The sequence below is a fragment of the Mangifera indica genome, chromosome 1 (genome assembly GCF_011075055.1).
Source record: "Mangifera indica cultivar Alphonso chromosome 1, CATAS_Mindica_2.1, whole genome shotgun sequence".
Lineage (NCBI taxonomy): Eukaryota > Viridiplantae > Streptophyta > Magnoliopsida > Sapindales > Anacardiaceae > Mangifera > Mangifera indica.
Genome location: NC_058137.1, coordinates 24,312,808 through 24,334,996, shown reverse-complemented (window position 1 = coordinate 24,334,996; position 22,189 = coordinate 24,312,808). Strand labels below are relative to the sequence as shown.

Sequence of the window (22,189 nt, the reverse complement as noted above, 5' to 3'; positions counted from 1 at the left end):
AGACCCAAAATTTCTCCCCTCTTCCACCTACCCTTAATTCCCACCACTCCCTTGCTCAGTTTCTCTGTATAACTTTGCTTTAATTAGTGGCATATGACTTGAAATCTACAGTTATGGAACCATTGCAGACGTGCGGGTGATTAACCAGAGGATTCGGTCATATCATACTTCAATCATCTTTTCCAAATATATTAAATAAATAAACTTTATCATATGATGTGTTATTCCTCATTAATCATTCTTGTTGATACTGAATGGATGTTCCAAACATTGCAGAGGTATAATTTATGAATATTGGGGAGCAATGTATAGATAATTAATATATTTGCTTTCTAACGATATTTTGGCTAAAATTAGAGCAATTTATTCAGTTTATACAAATTCAATGAGCTAATGAGAATACATTCACTCTCCTGCCGGTTGCATATTCCTCATGAATCTGACGGTACTCTCTTGGTGGAGGACATGGAGCTTATGATTCCATGGAGTCTGCAAAACTCAAAAAATTATATGTACTGCTGTTAGTTCTTTGCACATTCAATCTTCTCAACAACAAAATAATGACCATATTGAATCATAATCATTACTATCATTCAGGCTGTCAAACTTGCAAGCTGATATAGGCAAGAATTCAGATGAATCTTTTATGATTTGATTGGAAGAGAAACATAGGAATCTTAATTTGCATGATTTACTGTGTTTTTGCTTTTCATACATTTCACATTAAGAAAAGAAACAGAGAAAGAAATCATCTTTCTAACCTTCTAAAGGAGATTCTGATGTTGTTGGCGATGATGGAAGACTCACAGCCTCCCTAGCATCAATCATCATTGCAATGACCTCTCTCATGGTTGGCCTATGGAGCGGTGAAGTACTGGTGCAGAACAATGCAATCTTCAGAACTAAAGCCATCTCCTCGATTGTCCTTTTCCTACTAAGGTCGATCCTCTTGTCAAACATTTCGGAGGTGGGCACCCTGTGGTGAATTGATCTTCTTACCCAACTGACCAGGTCTCCTCCCTGCTCAAGAGGCTGAACTGGAGACCTCCCGGTTATTAGTTCCAACAGAACAACCCCAAAACTATAGATGTCGCATTTCTCTGTCACTTTCATTGTGTAAGCATATTCTGGAATGAAAATCAAGCAATTATTAAGATGAGAACAAGTATTAAACCCCAATACAAGTATGTTTTCAAGTGACAATAGTTTATTTTTGTACAATATTTCAATGAAATTCAATTCAAACTTGGCCAGGGAAAGCAAACACTCAAGCAAGTTCTTTGTATCATAAATTATGTGAGATATGTATGAGCCATTAAATATGAGGAAAAATTGAGTGTAGATTGGGAGACAGGATAGATGATAATATTACCTGGAGCAATGTAACCATATGAACCTGCAACAGCAGACATAGATTTTGAGGAGGGTAAGTCAATCAACTTTGCCAAGCCAAAGTCTCCAACATGAGCCTGAAGCACTTCATCCAATAAAATGTTGTTTGACTTAATATCTCGGTGAATGATATGAGGCCTACAATCACAATGAAGATAACACAGGCCCTCTGCTGCTCCAAGGGCAATTCTATATCGAGCATCCCAATCCAGTTGACATGTTTGTTCATTGCTATGAAGCTGTTCTCCAAGACTGCCGTTTGCCATGTACTCATATAAGAGAAGATTAGAGTCTTGGTGATAGCAGAAACCATAAAGTTTCACAATGTTTCGATGACTAATCTTTCCAAGGGTTGATATCTCAGCAAGGAAACTGCTGTCAGCAGTAGCTCCATCACCACGAGAATTCAGCTTCTTGACAGCAATCACCTCACCATCAGCCATATTAGCCTTATAGACAGTGCCACAAGCTCCCCTTCCAATCACAGCAGTTTCTGAAAAATTGCCAGTTGCTTCCAGAAGGTCTTGATATGTGAATCCTTCCTTGGGAAAGTAATAGTTATCTAGCACATCAGGCTTCTTTCGATCATCAAGGGTAACAAAGGCAGGCTTTTGGTGTCTCATAGCAAAACAAATGCCAACAATAAAGAACAAAGAAAGTAAACCAACGACCACAGAAACAATGCTCACTAACTTTTCTTCATTTGAACCCTTCTTTATCCAGCTTGGTTTAGGAGTATGTGATGAATATCGAGATTGAGGACAATGGTCTGAACTCAGAATGCACAAGCCAGGATTTCCAGCAAAATTTGATGAATCTATTCTCCGAAATACAGAAGTGTTTGGCACATTTCCTACCAAGTTGTTATTTGAAAGATTGCAGACGAGGAGGCTCATCATATCACCCATTGATGCAGGAATTTCACCAGAAAGCTGATTATCATTCAAGAAGAGAGATTCCAACATCTGCAACTTCCCCAAATCACCAGGAATCATACCAGAAAGATCATTATGGCTAATGTTGAGTGAAATTTGAAGAGCTGTGAGCTGGCCAAGAGCAACAGGGATGCTGCCAGAGAAAGAATTACCACCCATTTGTAATTCCGTGAGTCGGGACAAATTCCCCAAGGCACTCGGGATTGTGCCAGTCAATTTGTTATCAGAGAGCTTTAAGAGTTCAAGATTCACTAACTTTCCAAGTTCTTCCGGTAGAGAGCCAGTGAATTGGTTTCTACTAAGATCAAGTCTCTGGAGTTTTCTACAATCCCCCAGTTCATGAGGAATATTCCCAGAGAGCTTATTTGAAGAAATGTTAAATGTCACAAGTTGCACCAGATTTCTGATTTCAGGAGGAATGTGACCAACAAAATAGTTATCTGATAAAAGCAACCTCTCTAAATTTGGAAGGTTGCCAATCTCTGGGGGTATTGGACCAGAGAACCGATTCTGATAAAGCTCGAGAGCAGAAAGGTTTTGAAGATTATATACTTGAACAGGGAGGCTGCCTGTAAGCTGGTTGTCTCCTAGCATTAGCTGGATAAGAGACTTGCATGTCTTTAGGCCATGGGGAATGTTTCCAGACAATCTATTTGAGCCAAGGCTCAAAAACATCAATTTTTGATACCTGCAAAGGTGTGGAGGTATACTGCCGACAAGATTATTCATAGACATGTCAAGAACAGTGAGATGACTCCTAGCCCCAATGAGAGGCGGGATAGTTCCCTCAAGACAATTGTCAAAGAGTTGAAAATTTTGTAAATATGTAAGGTTTTGAAACTCAAGAGGAATTGAACCCGTCAAATTATTTATAGACAAGTCTAATCTTTGAAGCTGTTTTAACTGCCCGAGCTCCCCAGGAATACTTCCCTGGAGGAGGTTTTCAAACAGATGAAGCAGGAGAAGATTAGGAATCCGACCCAACTCTGCAGGGATGAACCCACTGAACCGATTTTCAGAAAGATCTATCTCAAGAGCACTTGTGCAATTCCCTAGTTCACGAGGAATTGTTCCATTGAACTGATTGGTATAAATGTACAATTTTTTTAGCCGGGATAACTTCCCAAGCTCTTTTGGAAGTGCTCCACTGAAAGAATTTACATGCAAAGCAAGTAACTGAAGGCTATGAATATTCCCAATTGTAGCAGGAATCTCACCAGATAAATGATTTTGCCAAAAGTTCAATTCAGTAAGACTCTTAAGCTTCTGAAGCTCACTGGGAATATTACCTTCTAGACTATTCTGGGAAAACCCCAAAACCTCTAAACTCTCACACTCACTGATTTCTGGTGGTATTGAACCAGAGAGAGAATTATGACCTGCCCTGATAACTCTAAGTTTCCTCAACTTACTGATTGACACAGGAATTGAACCAGTAAGATTATTACTGTAGATTACCAATTCTTCTAGTGAAGTTAAATTTCCAATCTCCCTAGGAATTTCACCATTAATGTAGTTCTCACACAGGGAAAGCTTTCTGAGAGGACTAATCACAAGCAATTGGTTTGGTACTACTCCATGAAGTCTATTTGTGCAAAGGTCAAGAATCTGTAAATTTCTACAACGACCAAGATCACTATGAATAGGACCAGAAATGAAGTTCTGAGACACATTAAACTCAACTAATTGGGAAAGATTACAAATGCTTGGAGATATATTACCAGATAAATTGAGGCCATGAAGATTTACAGAAACTACCTTATAATCAGTACAAATCACACCAACCCAATTGCAGGGAGTGAAATCTGACGAATTCCAGCTTTGAAGATTGTTGTTAGAGTCAATAAGAGAAGTTTTAAACTCGAGAAGAGAAACACCCTCGTCATTTAAAGATGTTACTAAATGAAAATAGAACATCAATACCAAGGAAAACAATAGCTTTTTGAAATGGGAAATCCCCTGCCTTGCCATTTATGATTAAATAAAAAGCAAAGAAGCAATTCCAATGAGAAAAGATTGCACAGCATTAAATAAACAAACCCCCAAGGCATGATAGGCTCTAAATGTCTAACTATATAACTAAAAGTAAGTGATGCCCAACTGACCCATAAAGCTAAAGAGGCAGAAGAAGAAAATTAACAGGCACGAACAGAGGTCAGAAGCAATTAATGAAGCCAGGAGAGAAAGAGAAAGAGATAAAGACATCAACCAATCTTCAGGAAGAGAAAGAGATAAAGAGGCCAAAACCAAAACCAAAACAAAACGCAAACAAGAAATAAATGTGAAACAAAAGAATGGTATTGAGTGATTGATTGACAGGTTGATTGAAGGCGGCAAAAAACCGTGAAAGTCACGATCACTGAGCAGTGAAAAACAGCTTTTAGAGTCAACGCTACACTTTACAGCAAAGTGCCTCTTCTTCTTTTGGGGGGTTGATAAAATGTGAAGGAGAGTTGAAGAATTGAAAGAGACGAAACGTGGAAATTGGAGGATCATGATGTTTCTTCGAGAAGAGTTGCTGAGCCTGAGAAAATGGGGGAGTTAAAGGTGGTGATGGATAATGGTTTCTGTAAAATCATAATTTCGGTATAGACTTTTATGGCCATTGTGTTTATAGTGGGTTGATGTTGGTATCTTCTTCATCAAGGCCTTGCCGACTGCTACTGTGAGTGCTTACCATGTAAGATTGTCACCTTCTTCTCCACGTCAACATTTTTTTTTTTGCATGAAGTTCAGTCAAACTTAAAAGTAAAAATCTTGTAAGCAGTAGGTGTGATGAAAATCTATGGATATTTTTGGAGAATTAAGAGAAAATGACCAGTTTTGAAGCTCCAACTAGCATGATTACCAGAGGCTTCTCTAAAATCTCTTCAACACTGTTTACCCATCACAACTGATTTCATCTAAAATATGCAATCTGCCACTCCATCGTGCTAAAATCTATGACAAAAGTTAAATATGATTACTTTTCTATTTTTATTTACATATTATTAAGATCAAATGATGTTAGGTGTTCTTCTTTTAGAAGTGACTTACATTTTCTCCTCCTAAATTTGGTCTAAAACATATGTATAAATCACACTTTCATAAAAATTTTGTTCCTCAAAAAGATAATAAAATAGTGAGATTTTAAATATGAAAATAATAATTCAAATTTCTTTAAACAATTATTAAATTTTATGATAGAATGACGGTCGAATCAATACATTATAAGATGAGTATAATTATCATGTTATTTCATATTAAACGTCTCTCCTTTCTCTCTCAACCCCTAAGTTTCATTTTCTCTATCACCTTCTACCCTTTCATTTTCTCCACTTTTGTTGCCACCACCACCTCCTCGATTAAAGCGTCTCACTTCTCTTATGAAATTGTATTCTTTATTTCTTATTCTCTCAAATATTTTCACTTAGATTTAGTCTAATACAAATGTATAAATCACATTTTTCTACTTAAACCTTAGCTCAAAATTTAGTGTTGATACAATGATCGTATTATTTCATATTAAAACCTTTCTCCTTCCTCTCTTATTCCCTTGAACAATTTCATTTTCCCTCTCACCTAATCCCTTTTCCTCGCTTCTATTACCACCACCATCTCGACCAAAGCCTCCCACTTCTCTCATAAAGTTGTATCTTTCCTTTTTTGTTCTCTCAAACATTCACTTTACCAAAACAACTAAAATCTGAATCATCTTTGTTACCATTTCTCCAAACAATCACCATCTCCTCCCTCATAGTGTCATGACATGCTTACCTAGTTCGATATAGCCTAGATCGAACCATGATAAATCCCTTGAATTATACTTATAAATAGTTCTTAATTACTCATTGTTAATGATTGTTAACATAATTACTAAAATCATGTATGGTCAAGAACATTAATAATGTCACTTATATCAAAGTGGGGCTAATAACCAAGTGTTAAATGTTACTTGTTTTTGTAGATGAATAAATTAAAAATTAATTATGCAACATATTTATGGTATTTTAAAGCTTGCAGTATAAATTTAAAATCATAAATGATGAAATATCTAATTATGTTTCTTGAAATTGCAGTATTGGTGGAAATGGCAATAATGAAAAACCGTCACTAGTAAGTGGAAGTACTATTAGCCTCCTTTAGATTGATATATCTTTTGACCTTATGGAGTGTATAATATGTGCCTGTTTTTCAGTTTTTAGTTTCGTCTTTTTCTTTTCCACTAGGAAATGGGATTTTATCTTTGGTTATAGCAAAGCTTTATGTTGGATCTCTTGCTATTGGGCCTAAAGGCCCAACTGTTGTTGTGTCCTAAGCTCATTTGGATGAGGATCTTGGGTTCCAAAGTCCATTAGTTTGGTCACGTTTTGGGTGAGTCTACTTGGCTACATGGGAATTCTGCGTAAACATATCAAAGAGCACGATTTTGTTTTTTTCTAATAGATAGTGTGAATGGTAAAAATACGAGATTTCAAGTGAAAGATCAAAACTTTTGATTTTACATGGTACAGTGATTGTAAATTGGAAAAAGACGAAAACAATATCTTTGTCATGTGATAAAGATGAGGAGAAGACATCAAAAATTATAATGAAAGGGGAGGAAAAGAAAACTAGCCGATGACAACGTCAAAAAAAGAGAAGAGAGAAAAAAACCTAAGAAATACCAAGTCAATCGATGTTGTGCTCCTAAGCCCATTTGGGATGTAGATCATTTCTTTGGTTTTTTGTTGTGTTTGTCGCTAAGAGATAACGCGTTAAGGTTATATAATTTCCATGGATTGATATTTTGAGGGTTGCTATGCCTAGGGTATTTACTTCATGGAATGACTATTATATGGCAACCCCTTTTTTTTTTTTTTTTTTTGTCTTATGAAAATGGGACTTGTTGAACTACATAAAATTTCGTTTTCTTTCTGTAAGTTTGTTTTTCAAGTGCTTAATTCCTTTAACATGTTCAAATTTCGTTGGTTAATAGTGTTGATTATAAAGTGACTTGTGCACTAATTCATATATTATTGGTTTTCGAATCATACTATTACTCATGCTGACTCTTTCAAAGGCAAAGGATTATTTTCCCTTTAAATTTTAATTCAACCTTAAAATAATACTCATAATAGTTTAAAAATTCAAAAACCCACCCATGAGCTAGAGATGTCGCTTTTTAAATCAGACATATATTCTAGGGGAAAATTATAATATGCGACAGTTTAAAAAGTTACTATTTCCTCCTGTTGTTTCATCTATCAATGATTTATTAGATTTGTTTGTTAGAAAATAGTTTTTTAAACTTTTAAAGTTTAATGATAAAATAATAATTTTATCCATGTTTCTAACAAAAAAATGTTAACATAAGTTAGCATTTTGTTTGATATAAATAATTTGGTAGGTATAATTTGATATAAATAATTTGTTTGATATAAATGATTTTATCCCTGATTACTATGTTTGATAAAATTTGGTAAGTATAAATAATTATTGTGTTTGGTTAAAAATAATAAAAGATTAATAGTAAATCATTTTACTTAAATGCCCTTGAATATAATTATTTTTAAATATTTTTTATATTATTTGTCATATTAATTAAAAATAAATTTATTTTTGTCTCAAAAAATTAATAAATAATAATATGATTATAATAAAATCAATATTACCTTAATAATCTTTAAATACCTAAGGTGAAGGTGGTAATCTGATTACCACCTATATTACCTGTCACATCAGCATTGATAATAAAATATTACTGTAACTAACAAACCAAACAAAAGAATAAAAGATAAATTACTAAGGTAATATTAAAAAATTAGAACCGAACGGCCCCTTAGGAGGAGAAATAATAACTTTTTAAAACTTAATTTTAGAAGAAAATTATTAGATTTTTAAACTATATGAGTAAAATGATATAGTTTTTTAAGATTTTAAAGTTTAATAATAAAATAATAATTTTATCTCTGTTTCTAACAAAAAAAATTTAATAGAAATTAGCTTATAAGTAAGTATTTAAGTTTTTAAATTACCACGGTTATTATTTTAAGATTAAACTAAAATTTGGATGGAAAATAATTCTTTGCCCTTCAAGGGACTATTTAAGTATTTGGTACTATTATATTATGTTAACTAAATACACAAATTATTTAAACAACCAAATATAATATTAATTTATATTTAATAATCTTTATAATAATCTATCTCAATAATATTCATGATTTTTTGTGACCAAATGCACCGTTATACCTTATGCTATGCACCAAAGAGCTTAGTAATATCATGTTTATTCTCATATATTAATGGTTACAAGCATCAAAATAAACGTTTTGGATATTTGAGTTTCATCACCTTAACAATGAAGAGTAAAGAAAATTCCAAAACATAAGCAACTAAAAATTAATCTTATATATAGTTTTTTATTAATATACAATAAATCACATCCTTGTATTAAAAAAAAATAAAAATCCCTCAAACCTCCCTCTTCTTTACCATCCAAAACTCACTAAATTTTCTGATCTAATTAAAAAAAATAAAAACTAAAATAATTTCCCATTTTTATTACTATTATTAACGTAGGAATATTTATAGTAATTACTGTAATTTTGTTGGTGATTTAAATTAAATAAATTACTTTTAAATCCCTTATTGTTTTTCTTCCCTAAAAGGAAAATTTTCTTCCACCAGCACCGCCTGTTCTTGTGGGTGACAGTATTAACCGTGCCACTCACGTGCGACCTGGTTCTTCTCACCAGCCCTCGAACTTCCGGAGGCTTGTAGTTCCTTATTAACGGCCACTTAACCCCGTCAAAAAATGGGTGACGTTTAATCTCCGTCGCACCCCTGGCACATCCTAGCCTCCTCCATGGGTCCTTCACTAACAGCTTCTCAATTAAATCTCGAGCTTCTGCCACTCCTTCCTCTTCATTTTCGTCCACGTGGATTTTCACCTCTTTGGTCGATACTATATTGCGCAGTGTGCTCTCTTTGCTTTCTCCCTTCAACGGCGTCGCACCGTACAACAATTCGTGTATAAGAATCCCGAACGCCCACCAATCTACTCCGTTACCGTGACCCTTGCCAGAAACCAACTCCGGCGCCAAATACTCATGCGTACCAACACAAGACTTTGAAAATGCCGTCACCGGCTCCGCCACAAACTCCTCCTCCATTTCAATCAGTTCGCGGTGGTTCGAGGCTGAGCCGAAACAATTGCACCGGTTCTTTCTGCGTCGGAACTTATCGCTTATCCGATGAGCCCGGTTTTGAATAGTGGGAACCACGTCAGCTTTGAAACACAAATCGAAATCCGATAACATGATGTGTCCATCCTCGCGTAGAAGAATGTTCTCCGGTTTCAGATCGCGATAAACGATGCCGAGAGCGTGGAGATATTCCAAAGCGACCAGCGTTTCCGCAGCGAAGAATTTGACGGCTTTGATTGAGAAGCGGTTGCGGGGCTGTTTGTGGAGGAGAGAGTGGAGGTCGCCGTTGGGGCAGTAGTCGATTAGTAAACAAGTGTAGTGTGAGACTTCGAGGTGGGCGTAGAGTGTGGGGAGAAACGGGTGGTCGAGCATGGAGAGAACATCGGCCTCCATTTGAACGTGAGAGAGTTTCTTGGAACTGAGGGAATTTTTGTCGATGACTTTGAGCGCGAACGTCGACGTGCTGCAATCTCTCAGGTGGCAGAGGAAGACTCTGCCTAGGTTTCCCGTGCCAAGGTGGCGGACAAGTTTGAGCTGCTTAAGGTGGAGCTTCCCGTCGGATGAGAGCGTCGTGGCCGCCTTAATAGCTGACCAATGAGGATCCCATTTACGACTTACTGTTGTATTTGCAGCGGCGTTGGTGTTTGAAGGCGTTGAGGCGTTGGAGTAAAGGATGGATTCGTTGAAGCTGAGAGCGAGACTAGACCGGGCGCTGGAGGAGGCGAAGGTGCGGTCGGTGGCGGTGGAGGTGAAGCTGAGATCGAGATCAGTGTCGGGGAAGCAGGTTTCGTCGTCCATGGCGACAAATTGTGGGTATGTGTGAGGGAAGTGGAGTTGTTTATAAACGGGAAGAGAGATGGAGAGGAAAATTGATGGAAAGTGAATTAAATAAAGAGTTTAGTTGATCCATCCGCAATAGAGTGGAAAGAGAAGGAGAGAGATTAGATGAATAACAATGGCAGTAGGTTGACTTGACCCTTTTGATTTTTTGATCATCGAGAAAAGTTATTTTTTATTTTTTATTTTAATTTATTATTTATATAAAAATAATTTACAAAAATTTCTTATTGGTGAAATATGAACAGGGGAGTCGTAAGTGTGGACTACGAATAAAAAATAAATTTAATTAAATTGGAAATTGAATTGAAGGCGGCTGCCAGATTAGGAAGAGTAACCACGTTAATTTTTACTTATTGGTAGATGCGAAATTTAAATTTAATAATGAAAATAAGGAGGGAGGCAACGGCCATATTATTTTGCATAATATGCCCTTCACTATAAGTTTCGTTTCTTCAGCTTCTTCTTTCACATTTCCGCATGCAGATCTTGTTCCTCTTCCATTTATTATTATTATCATTATTGTTTAATAATTCATTTTCTCTTAATTACCTTTTTATAATTCTTAATTAATGATTTACAGTTTGACAGTACAAAAGATTCTTATTGGTAGAAGTTAGAATTTAGAATTTATAACGGTTTTGAGATATCAAATTTATACGTTATATAGATCTAATTTTGTAAAATATGGATTAGTAGGTGTGATTAATTATGCCTTCATTAAAATTAAGTACCACATTAATTAATTATTTAATTTTTAATAGGGATGACAATGGAAAAACTGGGGAGAGGGTCTCAATTATCATCTTTGTGTCCCTATTTTTGAGATGAAAATGATTCTTTATATTCTCTTTGTAAAGAAAATTTTTTCCCTCATCTCTACGGGAAAAAATCACCTCTTTGCATCCGCAAGAAATTTTTTTTTTTTATATTCTCTAAATATAATATAAATATATAAAATAACAAAATTAAGTAAAATTAAAACTAACACATTATTTCAAATGTCTTAAATGTAATATATTAACTATTTTAATATGTATAACAAAAATTTAAATAAATTTAAAAAATATAAATAATTTAAAACTCTAAAAAATATATTAATATTTTAAATAAATATATTAATATAAATAAGTAAAAACTGGAAAGGGATGCGACAAGATGAAAATGGGACATATACATCCCCGTTCTTACCTCATTTATGATTGTAAAATTTTTTTTCATCTTTTTTTCCATTTTTATCGGAAATTCATTCCTCATTAAAATCGAAAAGAGATTAAAATCTCTAAAATCGGATTGAAATTATCATTTTTAAGTTTTAATAATAAAATGCCCCTATGAATAGAGATTGGCAAGAGAAGTTAAGGGCCTCAGTAGTGTTAGACATGGACCTACAAGACAAATTCATAATTAATATAGATTAATTAGCACAACCTAACTACCAGTAAGTTGAAAACATTATTGATTATTGTTCAATTATTTTACAATAAGATATTATTATTGTTAATTAATTAATTAAAATTAAGTTAAGAGTCATTTAATGTGAGCGACAACGTAGGCCCAGCGTTGACCACGTGGCAGACAGCATCCACTTCTTTTCCACGTGGGCCCCAACTCTAGTTAATCCAACTCATTGGCCCACTCACATGGGGACTGCTCCTATTTTATTTATTTATTCACAAGAAGGTTCGATTTATTTAATATTTTAGTTTCTTATCGAAAATTTAATTAATGTGGTCACTTTTATAAAATATTAAATACGTTTATAAAATTACAAAATTATCAAAAAAACCAGTAAAATATAAAAAATTTACAACCAATAGTTTTTAAAATTCAATTAATTAGAACACTTAAATCTTAATTAAATCATTTTTTAAAATAAAATAATCACACTGAATAAGTTAAATTTTAAATTTAATAATTAGTTTATAATTATTAAATTAAATAAATTAAAATTTTAATTTTAAAATATTATTAAAAAACTTAAATTTATATATTTTTTTTATATGACGTCTCATTTTTTTTGGCTAGGCGGTGGCGCTTTTCTAGACAAAAATATTCCACTTCCATTTGAAAAGCATTACATAAGAAGAGAAGTCAAAAGAGGTAGTTACGTGTTAGGGCAATTTAAACATGAAGAAGAAGAAGAAGGGAGAGGAATGGGAGGCAGCATGTTTCAATATTCCAAGATGGAAAGAATAAGGCTGATGATATAGAGGAGAAAAATGAAGATCTCAGGGGTGCTTTTAGAATAATAGCTAACTTAGCTTGGTTAATTTAGCATCGAAATTTCCACTTTCATTTCCTGGAATCAAATTCCCCTTTTCACTGAACCTTCGTCCAGTTTCTTGAATATCTTTCGGCTCAGCCTCTAGAAATATTCCAAGAAAATGCAATGAAACTAACCTCTAACTATTAATTGCGTACATATCAAGTAAAAGATAAATTGAAAGAACAAATTTAATTGTATATATATATTTTTATACAAATAATATATCATTATATGATTAAATATTATATTATTTTTAATTTAAAATTATTTAATTATATTAAAACATATCATTTATGTACTTAAATTATATATAAAAAACATATACGTATAATTTGATTGAAATTGAAACCCTATTTAAGATTATTTTAATTTAATTCAAATTATATATTATAAAACTTCTATTGCAATTACGCAGGTTTATTATGGATTGAAAGCATAAAAATAAATTAAAAAATTTTAGTAACAATAAAATTATGCAAACATATTTTATATACATAATTTGTATATACAGGTAATATATAATAATGTAATTGAATAATTCTAAATAAAAAATAAAATAACACTTAATCACATGTTGATATATTATTTGTATAACTAAATTATGCACAAAAATATATACACATAATATTTCTCATTTTTATTGAAGTGATTATACTTTAAATATTTACTATTAATTGTATCAAATTAATCACGTTGTTTACAAAAACAAAATATAATAAATAATATTAATTATGTTTGTTTAACACATTTAATAAAAAATATTGAAACTTTGGTCTTTTTTATATAAAAATTTGAAATTATGTTCTTTTAATACGAAAATACGAGTTTAATATTTTTAATAGGTAAAATAAAATTTGATTCATTTAAAAACCCTACTCATTCATAAGTCCATACACATTAAGACACCTAAAAATTCACAAAAATAGAAAAAAAATACTTGTTTAATTTAAATTAATGCAAAAACATAAGTTTCTTAAGGGTTGTGATTAGAGTAATTTAAGTTAATAAGAGGCAAAAGGGTTTTAATTTTAAAGTTGTTTTGGAAAAAAACATTTGATGGCTTTTACAAGAAGCACTGTTGAAGGAAAAGCGGGTTCTACAAAAGGCAGTCCCAGATATACGCATGTTTCATGCAAGCATAGCTGGTCATGTGTCCCATGAATTATTTATTGACTTGTAATTTTAATTTTGTTAAAATTGAAAGGGCAATTGGTAGGGACACATGTCAAGTCCATGTGCCACCAGCCTGGATTTGTTTTTAATCCTGATATTAGTTAATTAATGTCATCTTAAACTATGAGTTAGACAAAACCACAAATGAATGTCCTAGTAGGATTTCATATATATTACTTTGTCATGTGTTATGTTTGTTGGTTTCCAATTGGGCTCCTCTCGTATTAAGGCGCAATTAAATTTTTTGCAAGATTGGGTCTTATTAGAATTTGATTCGAATCGAACTAAACTCAAGTTTGTCTCACTAGAGAAAAGTCAAACTCTAATTCAAGTTTAAATCAAACTGTGAACTTAACTCAATATTATAATTAAACAACAAATCTAAAACGATATTGTTTTAATACGTGTTAATCAAAATAATATTATTTTAATTAATTTGTATAAAAAATTTTCAAACTTATAAGTTTAGTAAATCGAACACACCTAAAAAACTCGCATTCAAATATATTTAACTTTTAGATTTAAACTACTCAAATTTTAATTTATTTAAATCAAAACTTATTTTAAATTTATTTAAATTGAATTATTTTTAAATTTAAACAAACTCGACTTAAATAGGCCTTTAAGTCCCACCAATCTCCAACCTTTTCATTTCCTTATTTTGGGTGCATCCATTCCATTCTTTAAATTATATTTTTGATTCCTTGATTAATCAAACTAACAACTACATTAATTAATTAATTTACTTAGTCTTTTCAAGTCTTCTCTCCTCTCCTCAACTTTGCCTTCTCACATGCAATTAATTTTATAATTATCAAATTCACAATCATTAACTTAGATCCCATTTTCATTATTAATAATAGAAGATGGAATGTGTACAAATACATGGAATCAACAACTATATATTAATTTTCAAAGCATCAACAAGAAAGATGCCAATGAAATTATTAAAAATAAATAAAAAATAGTGTTGATTTCCCAACAATACAAGTTGGGTTTGGCTTTTGCTTGTCAGACGCAGCAAATTGAAGAAGATGGTGAAGAGGTTCTGAAATTAATGAATAATTCCAAGAGCTTGATTTTATGCCTTATTGTTTCTACTTTTTTATAGCTATTTTGGGTAGATGAAGAAGAGAGTTTCAAATTAATTAATTCCCAATGCATAAATAGAAAAGAAAATTATATGCTCCTCTCTCATTAAAAAAAACTGGGCCTTTTGAGTCAATTATATCAGTAACAAATAAACTATATATATATAAATATATATTAAAAAAGGGATTTTAAAAAAATAGATAATTAGTAATTGAATGCCAATATCATGTATCCAAATCATATGATAAACCCCTGCCCCCTTGCCCTCTTGGATTCTGAAAGAGGATTCCATAGGTCTTATCAGTTAAGTTAGACGTTGAGGGTAAACTCTTTTACATTTTAACACCAATAACTGTATTTATTTAAGTTCAAAGAAAAAATTTACGCATGTTTCAAATTTTGATGGGCTTTACGGGATGAAACCAAAATATGTCCCCCTCCCACAATATTGGAAAATTTCTGAAAACCCCCCACCACACGGGGTCGAAATTACAAGACCCTCCCATCACGCGATTTCATGTGTCATGTATTTCAAAAACCCCCTCATGTACTGAAAACTCACATAAGTCCCCCACCATGTGATCCCGCGTGCCCTGCACTGATTGGAAAATTACAAAAACACCTCGTCTCCAACTCCTCTCACAAGCTTAAGTCTAAATACAATTAGACGGCGTTGGCCCTTTAAACCCGCTGTTTTGGTTTCGTTTTGTAAAGGCCAACGCATTCAAGCATTGAGCCCTTAATAATTTTGTAATTTCCAAATACACTAACCATCCATAATTTGTTTTGTTCTAATTGTTAACACTTATTATTACATAAACCTTAATCTAAAATTTTTTAAATTGTTGAAACATTTCTTCCTTTTTTTTTTTCAAATAATATTTTGTTTGATTAAAATATATTACTATACTATGAAAAAGTAATTATATGAGAGAGATGAACACGAAGAAGGTAAAAAATTAGTCTTGAATGTGAAATTATAAAAAAAGGGTATAAACAAAAAAAAAAAAGAAAATTGGGGCAATTGGTGTAAAAGAATAAAATATGTTGTAATAAAAAACCTTGAGAAATTGGGGGAAAAAGGACCAATGTTTTTTTTTTTTTAAATTTAATAGGCTTTATAATAATTTTAAAAAATAATAGAGATATATTAAGTTATTGTATATAAATAATATTCAGTTTAAAGAAAAAGATTTGATTAATAAAAGGTCAAATTTCTTAAGGGACAACTTTTTATTTTATTTATTTTTTCAATTATAAAACGTAAGAACTATACTTATTATATTGAATGATGAATTGGTAAATTGGTGATATCCAATTATAATTATTTATAAATTGCATAATTAGATTAAGATTCTCTTTGAACTTCTTAAAAAACTTATAATACAATATGAACTATAATTTAGATTGTATATTTCTCCTAAAAAAAAAAACCAAAATTATCTCTCCTTTTCAAATGACAACTATTTCTAAAAGGTTTTGATATTTTTAGGATTTTAAAATCATAAAATAAAACAATCCTTTATTTAAAGATTTTTTTGGTAAAAAATAATTCAATTTGATTTTAACTATTTTTTGAGATCGAATTAATTATACTAAACAGACAAAACCCAAGTCTAATAATTAGAGGGATCTTGAATCAAAGTCTCTTGAGAGTATAATTGAAGATTTTATATTTTAGCTAGTTAGACTATCCCTTAGGGGTACAAATATATTATAGTAAGTGTTGCTAGAGCCCGCAAGCTATAAGGCTCACAGAAAATATTTAAAATGTGTACAAAATAAAAAATTGTATAATATCGTAGATTAGTCCAATACAGGTTTACGAAGGCATGATGCAAGGGTTATGGACGCATGGATAGTACTTTGACTTTGCTGCTCTTTTAGGATTAGCATGGTCTGGAAAGCCCACCCTTTTGCGGGGTTTAATACAACATGGTCTTGTAAGACTGACGAGCTGCACTAAATACGGCCTGACAGGCCTACTGTTTTAACTCTATACCGATTTCAGTTAAACATTTTCAGAGTTTCTGGGGGAAAGGGAATAGTGAGAGGCCTAGAAGAGGGAGAATTGGGAAAAAAGAGTGCTAGAAAGCCAATCTTTCGTAAATCTTCTCTTTATTGTTGACATAGTCTGTAAAGTCCGCCCTTTTGCGGGTTTGATAAAAGGGAGAAGGACTATTTCCCATCCAATTTTTGATACGTTTTCAAAATGTCATCTACGTCAGATGAAAATTTATTTATTTTACTCATGACCAAACTGTCGTCCATTTTTTCAATTAGGAACAGGAGTAAAATCGTCATTTACTATTTAAAATATTAAAACTTTAAAATTTTACTGTTTCCCCCTTCAGGTTTTAAAAAGTAATAACTAACCCATCCTCAAAGTTTGAAAAGTTTAATTTCACCCCCTAGGGTTTGCTTCCTTCTCCGGCCACCACCGACGGCCGCTGCAATCAATCGATGGGAGATCTCCGACTACAAAGGACGACGAAGGAAGACCCTTCGTCGCCCAAATCTGGACGACGAAGCGTCGCCCAGATCTGGAAGACGAAGCATCGTCTAGATCTGGAAGAACAGACGAAGGACGACGCTTCGTCGTCTTTCGTCGTAGCGTCTAGACGACGCGACGAGCGACGAAGGACGACGAAGAGTCGTCCTTCGTCGTCTGGGTGGAGCGACGAAGAGAGACCTCTTCGTCGCACCGTGCACTAGGAGAAGGAGATCTCCGTCTCTTCCTTCTTCGGCCACCACCGCTGTCGCACCAAGAGAAGGAGGAGGCAGGTGACTATGTCGGAGACGACGTCGGGAGATGAAGTTGAAGAATGGCGGTGAAACTGCTAGTTTTGAAAGTTATGGGGGGCGGCTGTTTTTTTGAAAAATTTGGAAACCTTAGGTTTGGGGTGAAAATGTTAGTTTTCAAAGTTTAAAAACTTTAGGTAAGGTGAAATGTTAGTTTCTAAAACCTAAGGGGGGTGAAGGAAAACCCTCACATCAATTTTGAGATGAATTTTACAGAGGGGTATTTTTGTCATTTCATCTAACAAGGGTAAAATGGACATTTTACCCTTATGCAAACAGAAACCATCCACATTAACGACTCATGGGTGGGAAAACTGGATTTTCATCTGGTGTGTGTGACATTTTGAGAACGCATCAAAAGTTGGGTGGGAAATAGTCCCTCTCCCTTGATAAAACATTGGCTTGCAAGGCTGGCGGGTTGCGCAAAATACAACCCAATAGGCCTGTTGCTTTAACTCTACCGATTTCAATTAAACATTTTCAAAGTTTATGGGAGAATAGCAAGACGGCTAGAAAGCCTATAATTGGGAAAAATAAGAAAGAAACAAAAAAAGAGGGGGTAAAAAATACTACGGACATTTACTTTCCCAATCTTTTGTAAACCTTCTCTTCATTGTCGACATGGTTCATAAAGTCCACCTTTACAGGATTTGATACAACATAGTCTTGTAAGACTGATGGACTACACTAAATTTGATCCGGCACAGATTGTTGCTTTTAACTCTATAACAATTTCAGTTAAACATTTTCTAAGTTTATGGGGGAATAGCAAAAGGGTTAGGAGACCTAGAATTGGGAAATAAAAGAAAGAAACAAGTATAGAAAAGTGGGGAAAAATGAAGGTAAGCTTGCTACAGAGATACTCTTTCCCAGTCTTTCGTAAACCTTCTCTTCATTATCACTCTGCTTTCCACACACCCATTTCCTTTTCATCGTCATCTTCTTCTATAAAACCCAAAATCCCCCTCTTTTTGCGCCCACCAACCCACTCAATCCCTCTCTCTGACCTCAAAAAATGGTATAATTGGGCTAAAAATCTCGCCTCCTCAGTCGGCTCCTCCTTTCTTCACTCAGACAATGGCGCCGACGCCTCTCTTCTCTGCAGAGAACTCAACTGGCTGTTGGAAGACTCCCTTGAAGACCGCTCCCTCATTCCCCATCTGGGTATCCAAGAAAGTTCCCAAAATGCGAACTTGAGGGTGGATTTGGAGGAGTTGTATTCTTTGTGGAAGGAGAGGATTGAAAAGAGGAAACCTTTACAGTATTTGGTGGGGTGTGAACATTGGAGGGACTTGGTTTTGTGTGTTGAAGAAGGGGTTTTCATTCCGAGGCCAGAGACTGAGTTGATGGTTGATTTGGTGAGCCATGCAATTGAAAACAACGAGGAGTTGAGAGAAGGTTTCTGGGTTGATTTGGGGACTGGGTCTGGGGCTATTGCCATTGGGATTGGTAGAGTTTTGGGGGAGCAAGGGAAGGTTTTTGCCATTGATTTAAACCCTGTCGCTTGTTCTGTGGCCGCTCTGAACGTGCAGAGGTATGGCTTGCAGGTTAGTGAATTTAAAATCTGTTTGATTTTTTAAGTTTTTAGTAGATTATTATATTATGGATTTATTTGTTAGAGTGTTATCTCAATCAGTCTTAAATTTGGTTAATGTATTGACATGCCTGTGTTATTTGGGATGGATAGAGAGTTTTGTCTGTGTTCATAGATGATTGCATATGGATTGGAGAATGAAAGGAAACTTTATTTTGTTAATATTTTTATATGTATGAGAAATGGATTGGGTCGATTATTTTGAGGTTAAATGCTTCAACAATTGGATGTTTAGGGAAGAGATGATTTTCTTTTGTCAGAAAATAAAGCAGTTTGCCAATACTTTGATCTGTCATCATATTCACTTGCATACATACCGAGTTATGTTGTTGTTTCTTGTCATTTTGAATTGTTTAACGTTGAGGTTAGTGAATTTGAAAGCTATTTGAGTCTTTTAAGTTTTAAGCAGAATTATGATATTCTTAAGGCTTTCTTTGTTGGATTGTTGTGGTTTATTTGTTAACATCCTTCAGTTATATATAGTATAAATTGTGAGTTTTGTCTGTGCTCATAGATAATTGCTTGACATTGGAGAATGAAAGAAACTTTCTTTTGTTTGTATTTGGTATATATGAGAAATAAATTGGGTTGAGTCTTCAAGGTTTAAAATGCTTAAACAATTGGATTACTAGGGAAAAAGATCATTTTTTTATTAGAAAATAAAGCAATTTGCTAATACTTTGGTCTGTCATTATATTCATTTGTATATGCCGAGTTATGTTTGGTGTTTCTAGTTAGTAATTAACTGTTTGACGTGGAATTCAGGATAAGATTGAGGTAAGGCGGGGATCTTGGTTCAAAACATTGAAGGACTTTGAAGGAAAGCTTTCTGGTATTGTGAGTAACCCACCATATATACCAAGTGACCATATCTCTGGGCTACAAGCTGAAGTTGGTAAACATGAACCAAGACTTGCATTAGATGGTGGTCCTGATGGCATGGAAGATCTTCTCCATCTTTTAAATGGCGCTGCTTCAATGCTGAAACCTGGTGGATTTTTTGCATTCGAGGTATCCATCTCTTCTTTTCTGGAAGTTGAAGCAAATTTTCATTTGAATTATATGAATCAAATACAAAATATATTAAATCTGGTTTCTTTTATTGGCACTAATTTTGGAATTTCTTACTGAAAGGTGAGGTGGATTATGATATTGTAAGAATGCTAGCTTGAGGGCAGAGAGACAGTCCAGAAAGTAAGCTAGCTAGCGGCATAAATACTTGAAATCTCATTATTATGTGAGGAACTGAAAATAGGAACAGAAAATTAATGGGAAACAGTTATTGTTTTCCAATAAGTGATCAGAAATAGTTAATAATTTGGCAAATCCTATCAGAGAACCTATTTGACTGGAATCAATCTTTTAGAACATTAGTTTTTAGGGACAGAAATCCTTTTATTTGTTTATTTATTTTTACTTGCAAGGATGAAGTAGAATGTGCTGCTTCATATGGAATAAAGACCTTTTTATGCCGTTCCATAGGCATCAAAGACCAGAGACTGGAGTTCACCTCTTCACCACTCTTAAAAAATTGTAGTGGCAGTTGTAACGTCCATACTTCTATTCTGGGAGTTATGGTGGAAGCTTAATTGTTGATAAAAAGAAGTCTTTTATGCAAATTCTTATCTCCAGGGACAACTTTATTGATAAAATATTATTTATCTTGCACTTTTTTAAATGTTAAGCTCAACAACATAAACTGAGGTTCTTTAGATTGTATCTTAATCAAATGATGTTATCTATGTGGCTTTACGACCTGTTTCAACTATTCCAGTTCCATCAAAATTCCCCATTGACAGTTATACACCTTAACACTCTATCTACCAATCTGTTGTTGGATGTATCTTCTGCTATTTCATCTATATATGAGATGAAAAGTAAATGTCTACACACCAAAACTCTTCTCTTGCTGAAAAATTCATCTCTCACTAATGTACATTTAAAAAAAGTCAATTGTATTAGCAGTATTTCCAGATCCTTTGTTTGATCACTTTAATTTTTTTGTGCTTCTTTCCTGGTTTTTCTCTGCAGACAAATGGTGAGAAGCACTGCAAGTTTCTTGCAGACTACCTGGAAAATGACTATGCCGGTAGATTTTGTAATGTGAACATAGTATCTGACTTTGCTGGTATTCAGCGGTTTGTAACTGGGTTCTGTCAATGAGCATATTGATTTATGAATGTATTCAAATACTATCCATCAAGTTTAAAGGAGAAAAAATAAGAGTTGGGTCAGTATTTCTCATTTGTTATAATATGTATAACATGAATGGTTTATTATTTGTTTCGATTCATATATGTACATGCTTACCCTCTTGCCCTAGAGTTGGATCCTTGTTGGAGTAGTGATGTTGAATAATTTAAAAATTTTACTTCAACCAACGGGTTACTATCAATGGTCAAATCCTCTAGTGTAGATCAATAAAAAGAGAAACAATCCTGAAATTCCATCAACTTCATGGGATTGAGAAAATGTGATTTGTAAAGGTAGAAACTTTATGATATGACTGGGTAGTTTTAGCAGTCAATTGCGGAATCTATAAAAGAGAGTTTGAGTTTGAAACTCGTCGTTTTGTATTAAGATTAAATCTTTGTTGTTTTACTTATTTGATACGAGTAAATTAATTTTGAAGGATTCAAAGTAGTTTGACTTAAATAAAATTCTTTGTTTAAAAAAAAAACACTTTAAAATATATTGGGATTTTCAGAATATATTTGTACCCTAATTTTACAATTATATGGTTAATATAATTATATAATTATTCTATTGATGTGGATAGGCTAAATATTGAAACTAATTAAAAAAAAAAAAAAGATATTCTACCAGACAATCCATTATTATTTTCAAAGTGCCAAAAAAAGAGAAGCCTACAATATTTTGGTAAAATGTAAGTGAGAAATCCATTTTGTTATCATATAAAGGCCAA

At 33.3% G+C, this 22,189-nt stretch overlaps 3 protein-coding genes across 4 annotated transcripts; 1 reads left to right on the top strand and 2 right to left on the bottom strand.

The window, feature by feature from the left end:
- Nucleotides 1–307: 307 nt before the first annotated feature.
- Nucleotides 308–4,841, bottom strand: LOC123228657 (leucine-rich repeat receptor-like serine/threonine-protein kinase At1g17230). The gene is made up of 3 exons (XM_044654117.1): nucleotides 1,373–4,841; nucleotides 762–1,127; nucleotides 308–489 (listed from the first exon to the last, which is right to left on the bottom strand). The coding sequence occupies exons 1-3, from the start codon at nucleotides 4,296–4,298 to the stop codon at nucleotides 473–475; spliced, it is 3,309 nt and encodes a 1,102-aa protein (XP_044510052.1). The 5' UTR covers nucleotides 4,299–4,841; the 3' UTR covers nucleotides 308–472.
- Nucleotides 4,842–8,678: 3,837 nt separating this feature from the next.
- On the bottom strand, nucleotides 8,679–10,419 carry LOC123230128 (serine/threonine-protein kinase WAG1-like). The gene has a single exon (XM_044656260.1). It carries the CDS (start codon nucleotides 10,292–10,294, stop codon nucleotides 8,831–8,833), a length of 1,464 nt encoding a protein of 487 aa, XP_044512195.1. The 5' UTR covers nucleotides 10,295–10,419; the 3' UTR covers nucleotides 8,679–8,830.
- A 7,832-nt stretch (nucleotides 10,420–18,251) lies between these two features.
- On the top strand, nucleotides 18,252–21,507 carry LOC123213778 (release factor glutamine methyltransferase). 2 transcript variants are annotated; one of them, XM_044633333.1, is made up of 4 exons: nucleotides 18,252–19,216; nucleotides 20,029–20,274; nucleotides 20,398–20,457; nucleotides 21,295–21,507. In XM_044633333.1, exons 1-3 carry the CDS (start codon nucleotides 18,506–18,508, stop codon nucleotides 20,419–20,421), a joined length of 981 nt encoding a protein of 326 aa, XP_044489268.1. In that variant the 5' UTR covers nucleotides 18,252–18,505; the 3' UTR covers nucleotides 20,422–20,457; nucleotides 21,295–21,507. The 2 variants fall into 2 exon arrangements, with proteins under 2 accessions (XP_044489268.1, XP_044489258.1); XM_044633323.1 differs by lacking the exon at nucleotides 20,398–20,457 and having other exon boundaries at nucleotides 18,256–19,216.
- Nucleotides 21,508–22,189: the final 682 nt, after the last annotated feature.

What these genes read in the sequence shown, in the direction of transcription:
- LOC123228657 (XM_044654117.1), bottom strand. Translation starts at nt 4,298, where the DNA reads ATGGCAAGGCAGGGGATTTCCCATTTCAAAAAGCTATTGTTTTCCTTG. An exon ending in ATATGGTTACATTGCTCCAG is followed by an intron (nt 1,128 to 1,372) that starts GTAATATTATCA and finishes TTTTCATTCCAG; the next exon opens with AATATGCTTACACAATGAAA.
- LOC123230128 (XM_044656260.1), bottom strand. Translation starts at nt 10,294, where the DNA reads ATGGACGACGAAACCTGCTTCCCCGACACTGATCTCGATCTCAGCTTC.
- LOC123213778 (XM_044633323.1), top strand. Translation starts at nt 18,506, where the DNA reads ATGAAGGTAAGCTTGCTACAGAGATACTCTTTCCCAGTCTTTCGTAAA. An exon ending in TGCAGAGGTATGGCTTGCAG is followed by an intron (nt 19,217 to 20,028) that starts GTTAGTGAATTT and finishes CGTGGAATTCAG; the next exon opens with GATAAGATTGAGGTAAGGCG. An exon ending in GTGGATTTTTTGCATTCGAG is followed by an intron (nt 20,275 to 21,294) that starts GTATCCATCTCT and finishes TTTTCTCTGCAG; the next exon opens with ACAAATGGTGAGAAGCACTG.